This window comes from Callospermophilus lateralis, chromosome 8 (assembly GCF_048772815.1).
Source record: "Callospermophilus lateralis isolate mCalLat2 chromosome 8, mCalLat2.hap1, whole genome shotgun sequence".
Lineage (NCBI taxonomy): Eukaryota > Metazoa > Chordata > Mammalia > Rodentia > Sciuridae > Callospermophilus > Callospermophilus lateralis.
In genome coordinates this window covers 57,683,648-57,708,513 of record NC_135312.1, presented here as the reverse complement: position 1 = coordinate 57,708,513, position 24,866 = coordinate 57,683,648, and the positions used below count along the sequence as shown (strand labels likewise).

General features: G+C 40.1%; 1 protein-coding gene across 1 annotated transcript; it reads left to right on the top strand.

Annotated features, from left to right (window-relative positions):
* The first annotated feature begins 1,090 nt into the window (after positions 1-1,090).
* Naaa (N-acylethanolamine acid amidase) lies at positions 1,091-22,814 on the top strand. Its single transcript, XM_076864613.1, has 11 exons — positions 1,091-1,332; positions 1,819-1,983; positions 4,598-4,724; positions 8,284-8,374; positions 10,625-10,701; positions 14,951-15,123; positions 15,270-15,332; positions 16,028-16,094; positions 16,486-16,514; positions 21,391-21,468; positions 22,102-22,814. Exons 1-10 carry the CDS (start codon positions 1,115-1,117, stop codon positions 21,464-21,466), a joined length of 1,086 nt encoding a protein of 361 aa, XP_076720728.1. The 5' UTR covers positions 1,091-1,114; the 3' UTR covers positions 21,467-21,468; positions 22,102-22,814.
* Positions 22,815-24,866: the final 2,052 nt, after the last annotated feature.

Below are 24,866 nucleotides of genomic sequence, written 5' to 3'. Positions count from 1 at the left end.
CATATTTCATACATTTGATTCAAGTGGATTATGAACTCCCATTTTTCCCCTATGGGGAGGAAGGGGGATAGTAGAGGATAGGAAAGGCAGAAGAATACAACAGACACTAGTATGGCAGTATGTAAAAACGTGGATGTGTAACCGATGTGATTCTGCAATCTGTATACGGGAAAAATGGGAGTTCATAACCCACTTGAATCAAATATATGAAATATGATATGTCAAGGTATATTTTTAAATTTTTTTTTTAATTCAAGCAATTAAAACAATTTAAGGGCTGGGGATGTGGCTCAAGTGGTAGCGCGCTCACCTGGCATGCGTGCGGCCCAGGTTCGATTCTCAGCACCACGTACAAACCAAGATGTTGTGTCCGCCGATAACTAAAAAAAAAATAAATATAAAAAAAAATTCTCTCTCTCTCTCTCTCTCTCTCTCTCTCTCTCTCTCTCTCTCTCCTCTCTCACTCTTTCTTTAAAAAAAAAAATTTAATTTAAAATGCTGTGAAGCCTGTTGCAGTGATTCCAGGATTCAGGAGACTGAGGCAGCAGGATGGCGAGTTCAAAGGCAGCTTCAGCAAAAGCAAGGTGCTAAGTAACTCAGTGTGACTGGGTCTCTAAATAAAATACAAAATGGTCGAGTGCCCCTGAGTTCAATCCCCAGTACCAAAAAAATAAAAAATAATAATAAGCAAATGAGGTAGGGAGTACAGATTCTTTTCTACCATAGTAGGAGTTTACCCATACACATTCGCTACTGAAAATCTTAACCTCCCAGGCAGGCTGCAGTTCACACTCCCTCAGTCCCCATAGTTGGGATGGGGCGGGCTGCAGCAATAAGAAGCCTGTAGCCTGCTGCATTCAGCGTCCCGGTGGTGAGGGACGTCAGGACTGGACTGACAGCCAGGGCGGGTGGTGGTGTAGATAAATGGCTGGGATGGCGACGGGTGTCACAGCTGGGTGTCTGGGCTTGTCCCCAGCAGGCGGGCAGCTTGCAGTACCCGCCTCTGGCGTTCGGCACCGCCCCAGCTCCTCCTCCTTCGCCAGCTACTCCTTGGCTTCCCCAGACGTCAGTAGCCACTGCAGCGGGACGAGTTGCTGCAGGCAGATCCTGAACCATGAGAGCGGCGGGCCGTGGGGCGCAACCCGCGCAGGCATTGCTGCTGCTGCTGCTGCTGGTGCCACTAGCCGGGGTCTGGTCATGGGCCTCCGCCTCGTGCCCAGTGCCGCCGCTCTTCAACGTGAGCCTGGACGCGGCCCCAGAGCTGCGCTGGCTGCCGGTGCTGCGGCACTATGACCCGGACTTGGTGCGCGCGGCGGTGGTGCAAATCATCGGGTGAGCCGCGGGCTCAGGACCTTGTCTGCGGGAACACGGGCGGCTGAGGTCCGAGGGCGGAAAAGCCCAGAGGCTCGCTGCCTTTGAGCTTTCAACCCAGATGATACTCCTCCCCTCCGTCTCCAACGTCTTCCTCTCCTCCTCCTCTAGGACTAGGCTTTGCTCTGGCGCTGAGCAGCATGGGGCGGGCGGGACTATCCGGCGCGGCTGGTTTGACTTTTAAGTCACCAGTGGCACCCCATTCCCGGTCAGGGTGGCGCGCTGTCACTCGGTTACTGAGAAGGGGACGCAATCCGCGCCTTCTTTGCAGGCCATGGGGCTCCCCACGCCTGCCCCTTCGGGGATCTTTTTCCCTCTAGGGCGCTGCAGATAGAGCTCTGTGGCTCCAGAGCTGTCTGCTCTGTGGGGAAACAGAGGCACTTAACACCCGCCTCCCCGCACCCATCTGTCTTCTAAGCAGGTCAGACGCTGGTTTTTCGTTTCTAGAGACAGAGTCCCCAAGTGGGCCCTCACGTTGATTGGAAAGGTGATCACGGAGCTGGAGAGCTTCCTTCCCCAACCCTTCACCGACGAGATCCGCGGCATGAGCGACTACCTGAACCTCAGCCTGGCGGACGGTCTCCTGGTCAACCTGGCCTACGAGTACTCCGCGTGAGTGTCACCAATTCCTGGGCAGCTTGCCAGGGACTCCTGCCACCTAGAGGTGTGCTGTCAGTGAGATAAAAAAGGAATGTTGACTGACTACCCAAAACCTGCCGCATTTCCTCTTTGCCTCTGGGGATATCTGAGCAGCAGATCATGAGCTTCTAGAATGAAAGCAACTTTTCTGACTCAACTTTCCCTGTCCCCGAACCCCCTTTGTTTCTCCCCACTAATCCAGGTAGCATCCCACTTTCAAAACTTTGTTCAAAATGTACTTTTTCCAGAAAGTTTTTTAAACACAATCCATTCTCATCTGGACCCTCTAGATGCTTCTGTAACTGTCCAGCTGTACACAGGTAGTGGGTCATCCTGCACTCACTTGTCCGGCTGCATTTATTCTTTTCATGGCCAGTGATCCGGAGTACTGTTTCGGAGTCTGTTTCCTCAAGTGCTGCGGTCACAAGGAACTTTGTTCTATCTAATAAGGCCAAACTTTGGTCTGAGCACTGGACATAAGAAAGTGTGGCTTCAACACTGAAAGCAATATGGAGTGTGTGCTTGATTCCAGGCAAAGTGCAGAGGGACTCCTGTTAGTGGATTAACAGGTCCTGAAACCAAGAGGTTTGGCTTGGGTTCTGCCTTTAAGACATTGTTTTGTCACCTCATGTAGTAACATTTGGTAGCTCCTTACAGCTTCTGGCTGTCTAAGATGAGAGGGAAAAAAAGTTCTTGGGATAATAAAACTTTACTGCACTTGGTATCTTCCCAGAGCAAGTAGAAAGGGTAAGTTAAGAAGTAGGGTGACTACCTTCCTTCCTCTTCTGGAAAGTGCTTTCAGACACACATAAGACACAGGTCTGCTAAATTAAAGTGCTTTTAAGTTAAACTAAGTTAATCTTACCGTCTCCCTCTCCTACCTCCAACTTTGTTCTCTTCTGGCATATGGCTTTCCCAATGAAAAATCACTGACCATTTCCACCCTCTTTTGGAGTCATTGTAGGCAGATTAAGCCAAAAGTTCTAGTAAAAACTTTCTAACTTTTGGATCTCAGATTAAAGTATTTATTAAATTATCTACAACAAAAAACACTATTATGTTATATTCCACTAGCATTAACAAAGGAAATGTTTTGTTCTCATTTCCAAAGTCAGGCTGTTTGTATCAAAATATTAGCTGCATTTTATGGAGTCTACTGGGTTCCAGACACTTCATGAATACAGCTCCACCGGGAAGATGGTATTTTCTGTTTTGTGATGTAGAAACCAAGTCTCAGAGGGGACAATTTGCTGGAAGTCTGGTGGCTGGTATGTTCCAAAGCTGCTGCTAAAAAGCACACCAGTCTCCAGGGCCCTGCAGTGCCTCTTCCAAAGCAGAACTATCTCCTCACTTGTCCCCTGTGCTCGTGTAGTACATCATGTAGAGTATTTGGAATGAGGTGGAATGATGGTTAGTTTGACAATTTTGAAAGATCACTTTTGAAAATATTCTGAAACCTTTATTTTAGTTACTTCCCTATTTTATCAGTCCCGTTCCTCTTATAAACCCTTTGCAGGTAAGATTGGAAACCCTGGAAGGAATTAAAACCTCACCAAGTTTCCTTTCTAAATACACCAAAAAAAAAAAAAAAAAAAAATTTAGTAACATTTGTTTTTTTCCTACTTATAAGAGTAATGTATAATCATTATAGGAAATCAGCAATACAGAAAAGTACTAGCTATTATCAGAGAATATGGATAGTGAGATGTTTTAACAAATCTCCTTCTCTTTTACTCAAAATAATTCTCTCCAACCAAGAGTTTTTTAGGATCTTTTTCTCTTAGTAGCTCTGTGCAACAAGCTCTGAGTGGAACAGGAACAGTACCAAGCCCCTAAAAAGCTGACCATTTTCCCAAGGGGACAAAATAAAACATTCATAGAACCAAATGGTTTAGTGCCATTGTGCTTGCTCTGAGGAATTCATGGAAAGAAGATGTGAGCTTGGATTAGCTTGCAATAAAGGGTTCAATAGGGGCTGGGGCTGGGGCTCAGCAGTAGAGTGCTCACTTAGCACGTGTGAGGCCCTGGGTTCGATCCTCAGCACCACATAAAAATAAATAAATGAAATCAAGGTATTGTGTCCAAGTATAACTAAAAAATAAATATTTTTTAAAAAGTGTTAAATAGAATATATACTGCCAAGCAGAGGAAGAGTCAGCATTAAGAGGGCTAGATGAGCCCAAGATGGTTCATTTCTGCATGTTTACAACACCATCCTTGTGTACCAATAGCACAGGTCTAGTAACACTGAATGAACACAGATGAGTTATGTCTGGTTGTGTTCTTCAGCTTGAATTGTGAATCCATATTCTTATACAAGGATTATGGCATGTATGTTAGCTATAAAGAAGAAAAACTCTTACTTTGAGGATTTTTAGTTGTAGATGGACACAATATCTTTATTTTATTCATTTATTTTTATGTGATGCTGAGGATCCAACCCACTGCCTCACACACACTAGGCAAGCGCTTTACCACTGAGCTACAACCCCAGCCCCAAGGATTTGTTTTTTAAAAAAAAAAAAAACTCCTTTTCCTTGTTCTTATTTGTCTCACTTATTCATGTTGGACTTTTCCTTTTTCTCAGATTCTGCACCAGCATTGTGGCTCAAGATTCCAGGGGGCACATTTACCACGGTCGGAATCTGGACTATGCTTTTGGAAATATCTTACGCAAGTTGACGGTGGATGTGCAATTCTTAAAGAATGGGCAGGTATGGTCCATACCGTATGATATAGAATTCCAAAACACTTTCTAACCCATGTTAACATTCATTTGGAGAGCCTGGTATACTAAGTGTATTCTCACTATAAGAAACAAATCAAACCCTTTGGAGAAGCAAAACCAGGAGAAAGATGTACATTAATTGTGCATATAGGAACAAGAGTAATTTATTGTTATTGAGCTTGGATTTGAGGAGGTCAATCAGTTTCCCTTAGGGAAGTCTCTTTTGGGGTATGATAAGTTGTCCATCTATTGGGCTAAATCAGCTCTTTCCTCTGCTTTCTCAGGCTGCTTCTGGAATAGGTAAGGGGCCAAGTATTGTAATGGCTAGGAACACCCAGCTTGGGGTCTGATAATCCTGGGTTTGAATCCTGCTTGGGTCATTTCCTCTATGAACCTAGAGATTTACTCATACCTGTTTTGTAGACTCAGAGACCCAGAGAGGTTAATAACTGCTTTATTGAAATAGTTCTTAAGATTAAAGCATGTGGAAGGTGCTTGATAAATAGTGGCCAAATAATGAATGGACTTTCACCTTTCAAGTATAATTTGCCCACATCACTCTTGTATATAATCATTAAAAAATTATACTTATTTTATTTTCAGCATGGTTTCTTTAAAAACATAATCTAATAGATACTATTGTCACATGACTGTAAAAACTTAGCATTAATCAATGTTAATTGAATATACAAAGGATATCATTCCTATGAAATAATACAACATACAAAAGACATATTTTTGTCTTTTGGGACAAGGACTGCATTCTCTTTATGCTTAGGGATGGATTCAGAAATACTAAAAGTTTGTTTACTAATAACTCATTTAGTCATCTGCTTTTACAAAGGTAAACTTTTTCTCAGAAAAATTTAAGATGAAATTTTCTCCTATCCCAATTTTATTCCTTCACTTTGCCACAATTAACAATTTGAAGTCTAGTTGAAGATGTACTTCAGAAACAATTTTGCATAGTAGAAAGTTCTAACATAAATGCAGGAAATGGAAAATAATAAGTTATCATTAAATGAAGGGATAACTGTAATTGACAACTTTATGTTTTCTCCATTATTCTACAATGAGCAAACATTTGTGTGAGTGTTTTGCATGGGGATGGAGCCCATGGCCTCATGCATGTGAGGCGAGCACTTTACCACTGAGCTTCCCAGCCCTTTCTTTATTTTTTCCCCCACATTTTTTATTGACACATTATAGTTGACATACCGATGGGATTTGTTGGTACATCATCACATATGCATACAATGTACAATATGACAATATATAATTTGAACTATATCACTCCCCATTTTCATTTCATTTTGAAACAGGGTCTTGCTAAGTTGCCCCAGACTAGCCATGAACTTGCTATCCTCCTGCCTCAGCCTCCCAAGTCACTGGGGTTACAGGCCTGCGCCACCATGCTTGACTGGAAATATTCTTATAAATAGAGAAAAGAATAAATGCAATAAAAATAAACTATTTCAACTGTCTCTCTAAAACTTATCCTAACAATTGTCACTTCATTTGTTTCTGTTTGCCCTGGAGCTCCCATGAGAAGTAGTCCCCTGAGGTGACTTCACTCTCAGATTATTACTGAATCTAGTCAGTTTACACATGGGTATTAATTTTTAGCAGAGAATTTGTGGCCAATAAATTATTTTGCCAAATTAAGAACAGGTAATCCATACAACAATTCATTTCTCATTTGTGTTTAGTGTTCATGGTTTTAAAAATAGTTTTCTATATAGGACCTCATTTGAACCTCTGAGCAGCCTTGTGAAGTTGGCCCAAGTCAACATTTTCATTTTTATTTTAAGGGGGCTGGGCCTCACAGAGACTAACCTGCCTCAAATCACATGGTGGAAATGAGGTGTAGGCCTTCAGTTACTAAAAGCTTTTTTTTTTTTTTGGCCAAAATTCAACCTCAGTTAAAATATAAATTAGAGTCCCCCGCTAAGGGTTTCTTCATTTTAACTGACTTGGCAAAGACAATTGGGCAGTACAAACATTTAGAAATAAAGGCCAATTTGCAGAGCTGCCTGATAAACTATCTTACAACATTATGTATAACTTGAAACTACCATGTGATTTTGATTTTTAGGAACTTTAATTTCTCAACCCTTCAAGAGTGACAGTAGTGTGAGGGCCAGTGTGTCATGTGAATGGAGTGACTGTATACTTACATGTTTTGTTTTTCATATAATTACTAAAAGGCCTTTAGTAGTAACCTAAGCTTACTCCCATTTCATGGCTGTGAATGGAGATGGGGGAAGTCACAGAAGGCTCTCCTGTAGTCCCAGCAACTCGAGAGGCTGAGTCAGGAGGATCGAAAGGTCAAAACCAGCCTCAGTAACATCGAGGCGCCAAGCAACTCAGTGAAACCCTGACTCTAAATAAAATACAAAATATACAAAATAGGGCTGGGGATGTGGCTCAGTGGTCGAGTGCCCCTGAGTTCAATACCTGGTACCAAAAAAAGCCCAAAAAAACAAAGGCCACTTGTAATTTAGCTACTTTACCCTATGTTTACAGCCAGAGGAGGTGAATAAATAATTCAGTGAAAAAGGTTGCTAATTAAAAATTAAGCTTTCTAAACAAAAAGATTAACCTAGGCCCAATTTATTTCTCAAAATATAAAGATACAAGTTAACCCTTGGACAGTATGAGCTAAGCACTGTTCAAAGTACTTCCTTGAAAAATAAAATTTGGTATTGGAAATAACTGCTAGACTTTGACTTTTTTCCTGGGGTATTATAGTGGTATGTTTTGATCACCAGAGCTAGTTATCTTAATTTAAAGTGGGGTGATTCCTATCACATGGGATGATCATGAGGGTTAAATGAAAGATATGTAAGATGACTTTTTAAATATTTAAAATTTAAATGTTATTCTTATTAGTGAGCAGTCCCACTTGTTTCCTCTGAAACAGAGCTTATCAAATGTGTGAGATTGATCTCTTGTAACCAAGTCAAAACAAGTTTTTAAATCAAACACCATTTTCAACATCTGGAATGAGGCTTATTTGTGCATGGATTTCCTAAAATAAGATTTATGGGATTATAAAAGAAACCAGTTATATTGAAATACAGTTATTTCAGTATCATATGTTTAAACACATTAAGTAGTAAGATTTAGCGGTGAGTTTAATAACTACCATAAGTTCAGAGCAGTGACAACTGAAGGAGGCAGCATTTCAAGTTATCTGTAACCACCATGGTTCATGTGAAAATAGCTGCCATTTCTACTGGGGACAAAATCACCACATCATTGTCACTGCTTGGTTTGTCATATGCATTCATGATAGAGGGAGTTAACTTTCAGTTGGAGGTTAGTGAAAACAAAGATGTACCTTTTTTCCCATCCAATCATTCCATTGAATTCTATTCAAGGATCCCCAAGGTTAAGAACCCCTGTTCTAGAAGGCTATTTTAGAGTCTTTAGAGTCTTATTCTGTTAGGAAAAAAAAATCCAGGAAATTATGGGACAAAACAAGTGATTTCAATGTATGTTTTGTTGGAACAGTAAAATGATACCTTGTCTCTTGATTTCAGGTTGCATTCACAGGAACCACTTTTATTGGCTACGTAGGATTATGGACTGGTCAGAGTCCACACAAGTTTACAGTTTCTGGTGATGAACGAGGTAATCAAACTCCTGAGCATCTCCCACCCTATCCCTGTTCAGTTCTAGCCAGGGTTTTCCTTCTCTCAACAGATTATGTGGGAGAACATCTACCACATGATAGGGACCTTCATCCTAGTGACAGGAGAGGGACGGTAGGCTTGAAAGCAATGAAGATGATCTCAGGGAGTGGTAAGCACTACAAAAAAAGCAGAACAGGAGAACAGGGAGAGTGCAGGACAGCCAGGGGAGGCCCCTCCAGGGGATCCCCAGCCAGTTCTACAGAAGCTGCTACCCTCGCCTTCCTGTAAATCTCTCTCTCCCCAGCACTAGAACGATCACGTGGTCACCCTGTTTAAAACCCACTGTAACTCAGGAAGACACATGATTTCACTTACATGTGGAATCTAAAACAGAGAGAATATCTGCATATTTTTACTCACTAGAAGAACATTGAACTTATAGAAGAGAGGAGAATGGTGGTTACCAGAGGCTGGAAGAAGGGATGGGAAAAGGAGAAATGTTGGTCAAAGAGTACAGAGTCTCACTTAGGAGGAATAAATTCTGGTGATCTGGGGTCACCTGGTGTCTATGGTTAATAATAATGTACTGTATATTTCAAAATGGCTAAGAGTGGATTTTAAACAGCCTCACCACAAAGAAATAATAAGGATATGAGGTGATGGATATGCTAATTAGCCTAATTGGCTCATTCCACCATGTGTGCAGGTATTAAAACAACACATGGTAGCCAGACAGGTGGCATAAACCTGTAATCCTAGCACCTCGGGAGGCTGAGGCAGGAGGACCATGAGTTCAAAGCCAGCCTCAGCAATTTAGCAGGTCCTAAGCAACTCAGAAAGACCCTGTCTCTAAATAAAACACAAAAAGAACTGGGGATGTGACTCAGTGGTTGAGTGCCCCTGAGTTCAATCTCTGGTACCAAAAAAAAAAAAAAAAACAACCCCACATTGTACTCTATACAATTATTATTCATCAATTAAAATAACAATACAAAATTTTAAATGTCACCCCCAAAAAACTCTGAAGTGGATTTTCCACTTCACTTAAAACAAACTCAAGGTCCTGATCCTCACCCCAGAACCCTACTTGATCACCTCCTGAACCTTGTTGTATTCCTCTCTCCCTTGCCCTTCCTCTGCCTGCACCTCACTGGCCTTCTTTCTCTTCCTGAAGTCTACCCCGACACTACGCCTTCTGTCTGCCCACCTATAATCCCAGTCACTGGCATTACAGGTGTGACCCTTTGCCCAATTTTGAATTGAGGTGTTTTTGTTTTTTGATTATTGTTGTTGAGTTTTAGGCATTCTCTATATGTTCTGGCTATTAACTCCTTATCAGATATCTATATGTAAATATTTCCTCCCACTCTATTCTTTTCACTCTGTTATTATCTTTTAGTGCACAAAATTATTAAGTTTTTATGAAGTCTAATTTGTCAATTTTTTTTTCTTTTGCTTCCACTGCTTATTTCTTACATGATTTTTTAAAAAATAAATACCCTACAGAGACTTTTAAAGGAAAATAATTTGGGGAGTGACTGAAAATATGTATTTTTTTTTTAAAAAGTAAGCCCAAATCAAACTTAAAGGTCTTAGAGATATATGTTATAAAAATATAAGTTCTATACATTCTTCCCAATATTTGCTGAGCCACTTTCCTTAAAAGATACATGATTTAATTTTGCCTGGGATAATTAATACTGTGTTTTCTTTTGCCATAATTATCCTTGTATCCAGGTACCAAAAATTCAACTTTCAACACTTGAGAGAATATCTGCATATTTTTACTCACTAGAAGAACATGTATGTTTATTGTATGTATATGTACACACATAAGCATATGTATATGATGTTCTTATGTCACTATGAAATTCAGACTTAATCTTTGAAAGCTGCGTACTAGTAAAATTATTTTTTCTCAGCCAGCCTTTCTCTTCCATCAGCTTGTAAAATGGGAATGAAACAAAACAAAACAAAACAAAAATTGTTGTTGTTGTTGTTGCAGTCTTGGGAATTGAACTCAGGGACTCTCTGCCACTGGTCTACACCCTGATCCTTTTTATTTTTTGTTCTGAGACAGGGTCTCTAAGTTACCCAGGCTAGCCTTAAACTAGTAATCCTGATACCCCAGAGTAGTTGGAATGTCAGGTGTACACTACCACTCCTGGTAGAAATTAACAAAATTTAAGAAAAAACATTTTCATGGTGTTTGAGTAACAAACTTATTGTTTCTTCTTCACCTTGGCAGATAAAGGCTGGTGGTGGGAGAATATGATCGCTGCCCTTTTTGAGAGATACTCTCCAGTCAGCTGGCTTATCCGCACTGTGAGTATATTTATTCACACTAACTTCATCTTCTAGACCACTGTGTTCTTGTTGCGATGTTCTGTGTCACTTAGAGATACTGCTTTTAATGTAAAAAGGTGCTGAAAAGAATCAGAACTTAAATGTTTTCAAACTGCACTTAAACCTTTCAATAATAAGTATCAAAGGTAAACAAAGCCAGTCCCTAATTAAAGTAGCAATTAGAGGTTTTAATCAATAATATACTACAATTAGAATAAGGACTTGGATTTGAGCAGAGGTGGTTGGGTATTTTAAAGGAAGAATGAGGGAGTAGAAAAGGAGTTGAATGGAGGCTTAGTAGAGTCGGGGAAGGGAAGAATTCTGAGTGGAAAGGAGGGGTTGCCCATGTGAAACCCATCTGAGTCTGCTAACTGGCCTTATGGAAGTTGGGATCCTATCCTCCCACTAAGGCTGGGAGGTAGAGTGCTATTTTCAGGTGTTGGCTGGAATGAATTCTTTTGATGACCTTGAGTGTCCTCAGACAGGCTAGCAGGGAGGATCATCTTAGGGATACAGCCTTGAGCTGATAGAAACAGCTAGTGTTTGTACCTCTTGATAGGCAAGGTTAGGGCAAGTAGGAGAGGACTCAGAGGAGCCCAGCTAGAGTTTGTTCAGGAGAGAATCTTTATCATAGGCTAGAATTTTGCAAAATATACGAGATTAATTTAGGTTCTTCTATGGGTATAGATATATACACTCCTTTTAGAATCTCCTTTACAAATATCTGAGTTAATGAATCAAATGCATTAGAATTTAGCTTCACATACCACTAAAGGAACATATGCTTTATACAAGTCTATTAAATGAGCAACTTCCAGGCCATATGTAACTTTATTTTGACTATAGAAGGCCCACTTTAGGGAGCACATCTCTGGTATCAGGGTCTGGCCCTGTCCAGCTTTGCCTTTTTGACCTTTCCTCACTTTGCTGGAAATCAGCTGCCCACTGCCTGCCCCTCTTTGACCTCTCACATTTCTCTTCAACTTGTTGCTCCGTAAAGATGCTGCAAAACTATGCATTCATCACAAATGAACTTCTATTCTTCCCTTCCAACCCCCCCTTATTGCGTGTTAGTATCTGCATATCAGAGAAAACATTTGGCCTTTGATTTTTGGGGGGATTGGCTTATTTCACTTAGCATGATATTCTCCAGTTCCATCCATTTACTGGCAAATGCCATAATTTTATTCTTCTTTATGGCTAAGTAATATTATTTTGTTTATTTATATAAATAAATAAATATATATATATATATATATATATATCACATTTTTCTTTGTTGATTCATCAGTTAAAGGACACCTAGGTTGGTTCCACAGCTTAGCTATTGTGAATTGGGCTGCTACAAACATTGTTGTGACCATGTCATTATAGTATGCTGATTTTAATACCTTTAGGTATACACTCAGGAATGGAATAACTGGGTCAAATGGTGATTCCATTCCAAGTTTTCTGAGGAATCTCCATACTGCTTTCCAGAGTGGTTGCACCAATATTCAGTCCCACCAGCAATGGATGTTCACTCTTATACTTTCATGTATCACCCTCTTAGGGCCTGGCACATGATGCCTGATACCCCCCACCCTCTCACCCTGGCCTTCCTTTGAAATATCCATGGAAGCCTCCATAGTTCTATAACTCTTGTATTCTGCATTCCCACAAAACCAGAATTAAGTGGAAAATGCCAACATTTGCTGTCAGCAAGAGCAATAGCCAGGCTTTCATGGACCACAGCTACAGTGGCCTCTAAGTGCTTGGATGACTGAGCATGGTGAAATGAATTCTGGGGAAACAACGTCATACATAGGCAGTCCTAAAACAGGAGGGCATCCTCTGTGCTTACTTCTCAAAGCAAAGTATTTCACATGAGATTTTACTTTTACACCCTTGAGCCTACTATGGGTGGGGGTCTGGCCAGTTGTTGAGATGTCTTCAAAGCAAGGCATCTTTTCTGTTGTCTCTATGCCTATTGCATGGCTTAAGCTTAATGGTGCTAATATCTCCAGCAACCACAACTCCCTTGGCCCCAATTTTACATGTGCTTTTTTGGTCAAGCTAAATTTTTTTCAAATCTTTCTGTTCCCCTTCTTGCTTCTGATTCAGACTTTATACCTGGCTAAAAGCCACTGCCTGAATGCTGTGTTGCCTTGAAATTTTCTCCAATAGATTAATTAGTCCATCACCTTTAAATTCAGTTCATACAAAATCTCACAGCATGTTCAAAATTAGACAAGTTCTTTGCCAGGATGTAATAAAAATGGCCTCTAGCTCAATTCTCAACAAAGTTCTCATTCTCATCTGAAACCTCGTGACTACAGTCTTACTCTCTGCATTTATTTCAGACTTCTGGTCTTCCGAACTCACACCAGAATTGTGAGCTCAGCTCACAATTGTAAGCTCAGCTTACAATATTCTAGGGCTTCTCTAGCCTGTATCACCAAACTTTTCCAAATGCCTCTCCATTCCAAAGGGCAGGTATAGTAACAGCACCAACCCCACTTCTCGGAGTTCATTTCTGTTTTAGTCAGCTTTTCATTGCTGAACCAAAATACCCAACAAAAACAAGTCAGAGCTTTTATAATTCAAGCACTTCCCCAAATCCTCGCCTCTGAACACTTTCATTGTGGACCACACCTTCAACATACGAGCCTTTGGGGGATGCTTCATATCCAAACCCATTTCCTGAAACAGATTCCCCATTTTTTTCCATTTCCTGAAATAGATAAGGCACTTGTTTTCTCTGACTTTGTCACTTGAGTGAAATAAGTCACTATGCCTTCAATATTTCTTATTGATGTTCTTTTGCTTCGTTCACACAGAGCTCTCTGTAAAAAGCAACTTATTGTTTAATAATAGTTGGGTGATGATATAGTTGGGTGTTTGATATAATCAAACAAATATCCCATCACTCCAACTACCTCACTTTGTCATTTTTCTGAGTGCAGAACAAACCAATGGAAATCAAAATACCCCTTACAGCAGTACATCTAAGACAAGGAATAATCTACAAAATCCTGCCATGAGGTTTATGATTTATGGGTGCTGAAGGATGGAACATTTGCAGATACCAATATTTTGAATTATTCTTTTTATTTTATTTTATTTCTGGTACCAGGGATTGAACTCGGGGCACTCAACCACTGAGCCACATCCGTAGCCCTATTTTGTATTTTATTTAGAGATAGCGTCTCACTGAGTTGTTAGCACCTTGCCATTGCTGAGGCTGGCTTTGAACTTGTGATTCTCCTGTCCTGTCTTAGTCTCCGGAGCTGCCACCACACCAGACTTTGAATTGTTCTTTTATTTGACCCTGTCCTCACCGAAACCCTTAACAGTGTGTCTTGACAATATTCAAGATGAGTTAGCCTAAAATGTACTACTCTCAAAAAATTAATTATGAAGGTGCAGGTAGAAAGAATAGGCCTTCTACTGTAGAATGTTCCTGCGCAGATCAGCTCAGAAGGCGCACCCATAGAAGCTGAGGATTTTGAAAGATTCCCTTAACTGCCCATGCCATAGAGCTTTGGAAGTCTTCATGGACCCTCAGGGGTGTCAGAACAGTAGTTAAGCTCTCCATTCATATGTATTCTTTTATCTCAAGCCTTTGCTAATTAAGTCCATTGATCTAGAACTTTCTACCCCACTCCCTGTCCTCTTCCTGCAACCACCACTTTCATAATTGAGTTCAGCTCCTGTGACGCTTCCATGGGATGCCGTTTCTACTGCCCTGGGATAGGATGGGCCCCCTGCTATGACTTCTGCCACTTTGCCTTCTCCAGGGCTAACACTTATTGTTCTGTGTCCCCATTGCCTGGTTGACTTTTCTGTCTTTCTTGGAAATTTGGGAAGAAAAAGAACCAGGTCACTCATATACACTGCTCCAGCCTGACTCCTGCACAGTGCCTAGCCACCAGTAGGTACTCAAGAAAGAACAAATGAAGGGAGAAACACAAGGCATCTGTTGAGACTGAGATCTGCCTGGAAAGCACCTAGCTTGTGTTTGGTGAACCAGGTGTGGGACTTGCAACAGTTTTGTCCTTTCATGAGGAATTCTTGCTGATTTTGGCCCCCACTGCAGCTGAGGTTTCTTCCATCTCAGGAAGATAAGTTAGAGTAGTTCTATGGCTCAATATATCAGGAGAAAATGCTTTGGATCATTTTTGTTCATCGTTGGGTGTGGACCATTCCCTTGGATGATTTGCCTATGCTGGTTTGTCTTTTTGTTCAGACGCTGAGTGAGTCGGAAAACTTTGAAGCAGCCGTTTACAAGTTGGCCAAGACTCCCCTCATTGCTGATGTCTATTACATCGTTGGTGGCACATCCCCCCAGGAGGGAGTGGTCATCACCAGGAACAGAGGTGGCCCAGAAGACATTTGGCCTCTAGATCCTTTGAATGGAGAGTGAGTTGAATTAAAGACTCTGGTCATTTTGTATCAAATCTTTCTTTTTAATTTGGTGAAACTGAGGTATTTTTATTTTTTAATATTTCTTCTATAATTATATCTCAACAACCTTGGATAAGACAAGATGATATGCTCTGTTGTAGGTGGTTCCGAGTTGAGACAAATTATGACCACTGGAAGCCAGCACCCAAGAGAGATGACCGGAGGTAGCCTTCCATATGCTTTCTGGTTGGCCCTGTTTTTTTGTGGTCAAGAGAATATCCCCTTCCTACCACAGGGACTGGAGAGACCTACAGGTGTTGTCCCCTCCTAGAGAGCGTACTCGCCCCCTCACCAGTGTTTTGACCAGGGTGGGGGAGCACAGTGTGTGGAGGAGAGTCATGGTGAGGGCCTTTTGGTAGTTACTGGGGTTGGAAAGGATGAAGTTGGCCCTGGCCTAATGGCTAGAACTCCTGAAGCTCACCACCAACCTCACTAATAACTCTTTGTGTGGCCTCTCGGATCTTTGTTCACCCATCTGTAAATGAAAGGACAAGGCAGACTTATGAACTTCAGTGTAGTTGGAGTTTTTATTGTCCCTTCTAATTGTGAAAATTCTATCACTCATTGTGGCTGCAAAGAACAGATGACTGTATACTTCACTTGCCTTTACTATCCCAAATTTGGTAGCAAAAATTTAATTCTCAAACTTCCTTGAGCACAGGAGCCAACAGGACCAACAATTGAATGAGTCCCATCATGGTGGTGTGAGCCAATGCAGCTAATATGCTTGGGGGCCACAGTCTGTTTTGACATAGGGGAGATAATGAGACAGAGCCCTGGGTGTGTAAAAGAGAATAACAGCTGATGGGATTCAGAGTTTCCTAAAGAACCTAGTGACCTTTGACGGTTGTCCTTGCAGAACACCTGCCATCAAAGCCCTTAATGCTACAGGACCAGAAAACCTCAACCTGGAGACACTTTTCAAGGTAAGTTGTGTCCTGATGTCCAGTTTACCCAGGATGTTTGGTGAAAAAAGAAATTCTCTGAAATCAAACAAATGTAGTAGATGAAAAAGTTATAGTAACAGTTCTACCTAGTTAAAAACTTTTTAAAAAGTTACATGACATTTATTGAGCTTTTTTCTGTATAGGTTAAAATTCCACCTTCACCTAAGTTTTTATTCACATTAAAAGTAAACAGACATAGTTGTAATATATGTTTATGGCTTAAAAGAAAAAAAAAGAGCAAGGATTAAAAGGTTTATAACTATAGCCTTGAGATACACTAAAGGGTTAAACGGTTATATTCTTTCTATAGATATTCTACATGTATTTCTTCTACCTTTTCATGTTTTTGTAATTTTTTTTTTCTGTGCAGGTTTTGTCAGTGGTTCCAGTTTATAACAAGTAAGTTAAGCACATCTGTTCATCTGTCACCTCAGAACAGTGACTTCACTCCCCCACTGTGGCTTCCCAGGCATGTGAGGGCTCCTGGGATCAGACACCATAGGTGTTGTCAGTTCAGCAGTGGACAGAACGGTCTCCACTGTCATGGGACCAACATTCTGCGTGGGGAGTGGGGTAGATAAACAAATACACCACAAGTCAGGTGAGAAATTCATGCCAAAACTAAAGGTGAGGAGGATAGGGAATGGAGGAGGAGGAAGGCAGTGACATCTTCACCCTGATTCAGTCTGTTAGCTGTGGGCAGTTTTCACTGGCCCACTACCTCCACCCCCATGTTGTTCCTCATTCCACACCCGATTTAGTAAGAATAGTTCCTTTAGCCTGCACCCTTGAGGGTAGCATTGTGTGAGCTGTGGTTTCTCTGGATTATAGTTTAGGATTTTACTCACACTTTTTGGGCAAAGCTCTAGGCCTTGATTAGCTCTTATCTCAATTTGAGAGGCAACTGCACCAAATCTGTTGGGGGAAACTCTGAAGGTCCATTGTCACCACCACTGAAAAGCTGAATAGGCCATCAGCCTCCCTCCTTGTCATCCCCCTCAGGGGAACAACTGAGGAAGGGGACTCAACCCTAACTGCCTTATTCACACCCAAAACTACCTCATTAGGAATGTAGGCACCTTCTTATGCTTAGTGGGGCAGAACTGAACTTATTAAAATAAATGAGGAAGTACCTGCAAGCAAAGATAATTATCTCCTTCCTTTACTTCAATAAACTCCAAACAGCATTTCCTACTTTCTCATCTCTGCTTTCTCCACAGCAATAATATCAAACTGTATTCTTCAGGAAATAACCTAGTCAAGTAAAACTTTAAACATCCAGTAGAAGCCAGGTGTTGTAGCACGTATCTGTAATCCCAGATACTAAAGAGGCTGAGGCAAGAGGATCCCAAGTTTGAGACCAGCCTAGACAATTTAGCAATATGGAAGGGCATTTGCTTAGCACATGTGAGGCCCTGGGTTTAATCCCCACTATTGTAAAAAAACAATCAAATACCCTGTAGATTTTTTTTCTTTGCATTTGTATCTGGGTGCTTTAAGATTCCTGAGTATAAAGATATTCTCAAAACTGTTATTTTGCACCATAATAGAAATCTATCTCCAAAATACCTCTTTGGAAGTCTTTTCATTGAGTATGGCCTGATACAAAGATTGACACTTAAGAATTTATTTCAGGGCTGGGGATGTGGCTCAAGCGGTAGTGCGCTCGCCTAACATGCGTGCGGCCCGGGTTCGATCCTCAGCACCACATACAAAGATGTTGTGTCTGCTGAAAACTAAAAAATAAATATTAAAAATTCTCTCTCTCTCTCTCTTTTTTTAAAAAAAGAATTTATTTCATAATTTTCTAATAGCCAACATAGAAAACAAATTAATCAGTATTCTACCATCATTATGTAGCTATTTAAAATTTTGAAGGCTATTCAAAGCATGGACTATTTAAATAAATATAGTAATGATTTTATTACAAAACTAATTTTAAAAATATAGTCATTACTTATGTAACTACTTTAAAAACCATAAGAACACAGAAATAGTTTCTTAATCCTTTAATTTATTTTTATTATTTATTTATTTGTTTATTTTTTGGTACCAGGGATTGAACCCAGTGGCTCTTAACCACTGAGCCACATCCCCAATCCTTTTTATTTTTTATTTTGAGAAAAGGTCTCACTAAGTTGCTTAGGGCCTCACTAAGTTGCTGAGATTGTCTTTGAATTTATGATCCTCCTGCCTCAGTCTCCTGAGCTGCTGGGATTACAGGCATGCGCCACAGTGCCTGGCCTTTCCTTTAATTTCTTTTTATTCTTAATTTTTTTTAATTTTTAGGTACTGGGGATTGAACCCAATGGCACTTTACCACTGAGCTACAATCCATGTCTGTCTTTATTTTTTAATTTGAGACTCTTGCTAAGTAGCTGAGGCTGGCCTTAAACTAGGATCCTACAGCCTCACCCTCCCCAGTCACTAGGATTACAGGCATGTGCCAACACACTCAGCAACCCCTCATTTTAAAAATAAATATTCTAACAAATAAGCTATTTGGATAAAGAACCACCCCCAATGCCCCCAATGATCTGTTTATAAATTAGCTCTTTGGAGTAGGGGAGAAAAACAAATAATTTCCCTGATTTTTAGCATTTGTCAATTTCCTATTGTAAATACAGGTAAAGTATCCCTTATTCAACATGCCTGAGACCAAAAGTGTTTCAGATTTCAAGTGTTTTCTGTTTTGAAATATTTGCACGAACTTTACCAGTGGAACATTTCTAATCTGAAACATTCCAAAATCCAAAACTTTTTAAGGGCCGACGTAGTGCTCAAAATGTTTTGGATTTCAAAGCATTTTATATTTTGGATTTTGGATGTTCAACCTGTACTTTCACCATGGCTGATTTGAAGCTTTCAGTTGGTTCATGAATTACCTATATATTTGACAGTTGCTCTCACTAGCCTGTAGAAGCCAGCTCTAACACTTTATTGGCTGTTTCCCTCCCACTAGGATATAATTTTGCCCTTCTAATATTCATTTTAAAAATAGGGTTTAAAAACTGGGCATGGGGCTGGGGATGTGGCTCAAACGGTAACGTGCTCGCCTGGCATGCAAGGGGCACTGGGTTCAATCCTCAGCACCACATAAAAATAAAATAAAGATATTATGTCCACCAAAAAACTGAAAATAAATATTAAAAAAAATTCTCAATCTCTCTCTCTCTCTTATCTCTCTCTCTCTCTTAAAAAAAAAAAAAAAACTGGGCATGGTGTACATGCATGTAGCCCTAGATGCTAGGGAGGCTGAGGCAGGAGAATTCTTTGAGCCAAGGAGTTTGAGGCCAACCTAGACAACTTAGGGAGACCTGTTTCAAAAAATTAAAAGGGATGGGGATATAGTTCGGTGGTAGAGCGCTTGCCCAGCATGTGAGAGACCCTGGGTTGGACTCCCAGCATTACAAAATAGGGGTTAAAAACTATCTTAGTGTTCTTACAGTTTTTGAAAGTAATTACATAAATGATTATTTTAAATTAGTTTTATAATTAAGCATTTAATATATTTATTTTAATAAAAGAAAGCAATTTCTATGCTTTGAATATCCCTCATATTTTTAAATGCTGCACGGTGGCTAATTGTACGCATTATAATGAAATTAATCTTTCTCCACTTACTAGTTTTTCCTCCTTTAAAACAGAAATAAACATACATGTATCTCACATACCCGCTACTTTTGGATTTTTTGAATTATTTCCATTGGCTGAATTCCCAGAAATAGGGTTACTGAGTTACAGGCTCTGACTATTTAAATCGTTTCTGAAATGTTTGTCAAAATAAAATTGTTAGAAGTTATAAGTGGTTTACTGAGTAATATTTTTCTCTATTGTGTAATCAAAAACCCAAGAGGAAATTTTAATTTAAATTTAAATGACAGTCCTCACTGAACCAGAATGAACGCAGCATTCTAACTCTCAGGCCCTTATCATGTAATGATTAACCCCATCTGGGCTTGTTGAGTGTGTGAGGTCAGTAGAAATGTCAGAACATACCAGATTAGCTCTATGTTGCCCCCTTGTGCCGTACTCAAAAGTTAAGCCTGCTGGCAACAGAATGTTCTCTGTGGCCATCAGCAGAGAAAGCATTAATATAGAGAGGGAGACCTGGGTGTGGTGGTGCACACCTGAAATCTCAGCTACTCTGAGGCAGGAGGTTTGCAAGTACAAGGCCAGCCTATGCAATTCAGTAGTACCTTGTCTCAAAATTAAATAAATAAATAAATAAATAAGGACTAGGGATATAGCTCACTGGTAGAACCTTCTGGATCCAACCCCAAGTCCTGAGGGTAGTGGTAGGGAAGTGATAGAGAATAGACCTATGACTAAAGTAAGCAAGCATCTGAGGTCCTGTTCAGGGGACCCCTGATCCCCTTGGTCAAGCTCTAAGCATGCTCACGGTGCTGTCTTCAGCTGGCTCTGTGATTCAGCTGTGGTGCTCAGTGCCAGATTCTGCCTGTTCCTGAACAACCCAGTTCCAGTTGCTTTGACCATGTGCCCCAGCTGCTTTCTAACACAAGCAATGGAGGAAGGGAGTGAAGGAATGGGCCTTAGCATGGGTGCACATGTGCTTGTGTTGTTCTCTTGCTTTGCAGAATGTGGAATAAATGACATTGTACTTTTTTTCCTTAGTTCTGGGCAAGAGGGGCATCTACCTTGATCTCTGAGATTTTGAGGCTCTACTCTGGCTATCCTCTGGATGTGATCCTCCCATGATATAAGGAATGTGCTGAGTCAGGTGTCCACCCAGAATCTGCCCCAGGACTCAGTACCCTAGGGTTCCCTGAAAAGCCCCAAGCCCATTTCCGGGGTCCAGGTGTCCTCTTTCCTGGAATCCGTCTCCTGATGGTGGTGAGCAGCCATTGTGGACAGCCTGTCCTTATAGGGGACAAGAAATGGCTGCTTACTGGGGGATATGGATGAAGCTTAGATGTCTGAGGTGTCATATATGTGCAAGAAAGTCCCCTTGTGGGGTAGGACAGAGCCAGGGTCAGGGCCAAAGACTGGCTGGCTCTCACTGCCATAGAAATGGAGCTTTAATGAATCTGAGAATTTTACATTCATCTTGGTCTTCCACAGTGTTGTCAAAATAAGAGGAAAGAACATTTTGACCTTTTGATTTATACATTTTAAAACATTCTGACATATATGAACCTCTATTTGTATTCTTGTCCCAGATCTCAGTGTTAGGGAAGGGCTTGATATATTTTTCTCTGTCTTTAGAATATTAGAGGAAATGATACCTATATAAAAATTTCTCTTGTTATTTCAGCTATACAGTTTATACTACAGTAATGAGTGCTGCCAACCCAGAAAAGTACAAAACGAGCATCAGAAACATGAGCTGAACGTAAGTAAGCTGAAGAGTGAATTTGTCCATGCTTTGAAAGAATTGTCATAGCTTGTTGATATTGGGGTGGGATAGGAGGTGGGTATGGGCTGGAATTTCTCACGGAAGGAAGATGGTGATATTTAAAATTTATATATACATAGTATTTTCTGACAAGCGTTTGGCATATGATTGACATCATTAGGTATTTTATTTTGAACTGTTTGAATTGAATGAAGCTGAAATCTTCCAGTGCCCTGTGCCTCATTACCTCTAAATATACTCTTTTCTCAAGACAAGATATTATCTCTTCACACACACAGAGGGGTAAATATCTGGGAAGACTAATGTGTCCCCAGAATAATGTGAGGCGCAGCACCTTCATAGCATTGGAAGACAGATTCTGAAGGCAAAGGACACTTCCAGAATTTATTCCAGGTACTGGTGAGTCCATAGGTAAGGAGAAGGACATTAAGGAGAAAGCAAGAGTCTCCTTCCTGCTACCCCTGAAGTTAAACCAGGGCAGTGCCATTCTAATTGCAAGAATCATCTGAAGTTTGTAAACCTGGCCTGATGTTTTGGTCACTGATTTATCTTGGGAATGTTCAAAATCACTGTTTGAATTAAATGCATTCATTTTTTCTTCTGTTACAGATTTTTTAAAAAATGAAATTCTTGAAGAGCTGCACTTAAAAAAAAGACAAAGTGGAAGTATTTTATTATTTTATGAACAATACAGACTCCTTCCTCATTATACTTTTCAACCTTATGAAATGGGGGTCAGGCGTCACTTCGGTGGCATTTTGATGGAATGGGTAATAGCATTGTTTTGCATTCTCTTCCCTTCCTCGTCATCTTGATTTTTTTTTTTTTTTAAGCTTCTACTCTGGCTTTACTCCCAGCTTCTCATGATTCTGTTATCATTTCTCTGCTTATCCCCTAGAGAAGTCAGCTAGAAATACCTCTTTGTTCATTATGAAGTGCTTCTAGAAGAGCCCAGTTAAAAATTTCTTCTAAGGCTTAAATAGGTCAGTTGTAGAACTGTCCATGCATGAGGGCCCAGATTCTATCTCCAACAACACACACACACACACACACACACACACACACACACAGGCAGAAGGATTTCTTCTAAAAAAAAAAAAAAATGGAGAGCTCTATTTTGAATAGAGCCTGTTTGAAGGTGGGACCTTTGGTTGTGTATTTCCATGGGATGGGATTCTCACTTTTTATATTGCTAATGTTTTTACTTCAACCAGTGGACCTTCTTTTTTTTCTAAATAATTTCTTACCACTTTTTAAGGGGAGTATGAAATCAAGTCATTTTTAATAGTTACTTATCATTTGTTAATAAAATGTTGGAAGAGATGTGGGCAAGGAGAATAAAACTGTTTTTCAAGATACCAAGTGTTGTGTCCTCTGTGCTTTCTTACCCCTGGGGTCAAAGAGATCTAAACAGCTGTCCTGAGAAGCAGCTCTCCTAGTTGTGATGTTGTTTACAAGTTTCAGGATTTAAGGGAGTGAACAGCTGTTTTGTAGAATTTGATTCCCCCCATCCCCCCCCCACCAGGTACATGAAAGAAACTTTTTTGAGGATGAAGTCACAGAAGATTAAAATCATGAACAGAGGAATTTTGACTGGATATTCTTGTTTAGTGTTTTAGCCAAATGAAGGAAGATAAATGTCTAGAAGGCAGTGTTACCTGGTCACAGAGACCTCTACCACTCTGCATGGCACACCTATCCAGTCACGGTTCTTCTTGGACAGTGTTATTCAATTTCCATCATACAAGGCTTTCTTTATATCAAATATCAGAGATAGTTTACTCATGCCAGATATATCACACTATCATTGAGACTAGAAATTTCCACTAATTTATTTCCTTCCATTCCTGTTTTCTTGAAAATATATTATAATCTTTGGATGGAAATTTGGAGAAAACCCTAATTTTAACCAGGCAAGGTCATGCTATTGAGGATTCTCAGCAGGAGAGCAATCTCTGGTTGCTCTTCAGATGTCTGTCCTTTGTATTGTGTGGTTTGATTACCATGTGTCTGGATGTAGACTGGATTTTATTTAGCCTGTTAGGAATTTGTTGTGGTATACAAATTTCAAATGTATTCCTTTTATTATTCAGTTTTGGTTAATTGTCAGTTATCTAAGACTTGCTCTCCTACATTCTCTCTTCTCCTGAACTCCAAGTATGTTGAAAGAGTTCAGAACACATCACTCAAATTATGCCATTTTAGGATAAGGGTTATTTTGAGCTAAAGGCACTTGAAAAACCAGCAGATAGAAGGTTGCTCTGACCCTCCCCTTTTCCTCCTTGAAAGCAGGAGAGAAAACTCTGTGTGGAAGATGTCCTCCCTATTTCAGGAGGAAGGCAAGAATCTTATGAAGGACAGGCAGTAGAAGCAAGATAATTCTGTACAAACAAACCTTATTAAACTAACCTTTATCTTCCACATTAACTTCCCCACCCAGTTAATTCCCCTATTCTGAGCCCCTATGCCTTGTCATACTTTCGCAATTTACTATTCTTTGTCCAGCTTGCTCCTCAACTTAGAATGGGTTACAATATGTGAGGTGCATTTGTTTCAATATGTGAGGTGCTCCTCAACTTAGAATGGGGTTACATCCAAAGAAAAAAACAATCATAAGTTGAAAATATTCTAAGTAAAAATTGCATTTAATATAGGCACCTATCAGCCATCCCAGGAAACAACACAATACACAATACATTGTTTCCTCCTCATGATTGTGTGACTGGGAGACATAGCTTACTGGAGATGGGAAGCAAGTGAGAATCACATCAAAATTCAAAATTTAAAGTCTTTTTTTTTTTCCTGAATGTGTATTGCTTTTGTCCCATGATAAAGTCAAAAAATATAAGTTGAACCAATGTTGAGTTAGGGCCATCTGTATAGTAAAACAAATGAAGAATTAAAATGTCTTTAAAGATGTAAATACAATCTAAATGTCCATCCATGGATGAATGGATAAAAGAAATATGATGTGTACATACAATGGAATATTCTTCCTTTTAAAAAGAGGAGATGATAACTACAGAGGAGAAAAAATTTCAATATCTTTACCCATTTTAGGTTCTTGGATTGGAGTCCTGCAAATTAGACTAACAAAGACAGGTTAACAAACCAAAAAACAATTTTATTAACGTGTTTCCTACTAATAACATGCAGGAGCACCCGGAGATGAGTAACTCAAAGGTTTGGTTAGAGCATGAGTTAATATAGCTTCTTAGCAAAGAAACTTCTTAGCCAAAGAAGTTTATAGAAATGACAAAAGAAAAGGACTCTGAGTCTCTAGGGTGGCAAACTGTCGGAAGGTGTAACTGTATGGAACCTGTGGTAGGTAGATAAAGGCTAGCTAGTCAAGTTTTGTTAGTAGATTTCTCTGC

What these genes read in the sequence shown, in the direction of transcription:
- Naaa (XM_076864613.1), top strand. Translation starts at nt 1,115, where the DNA reads ATGAGAGCGGCGGGCCGTGGGGCGCAACCCGCGCAGGCATTGCTGCTG. An exon ending in CTAGATCCTTTGAATGGAGA is followed by an intron (nt 15,124 to 15,269) that starts GTGAGTTGAATT and finishes GCTCTGTTGTAG; the next exon opens with GTGGTTCCGAGTTGAGACAA. An exon ending in GTGGTTCCAGTTTATAACAA is followed by an intron (nt 16,515 to 21,390) that starts GTAAGTTAAGCA and finishes TTGTTATTTCAG; the next exon opens with CTATACAGTTTATACTACAG.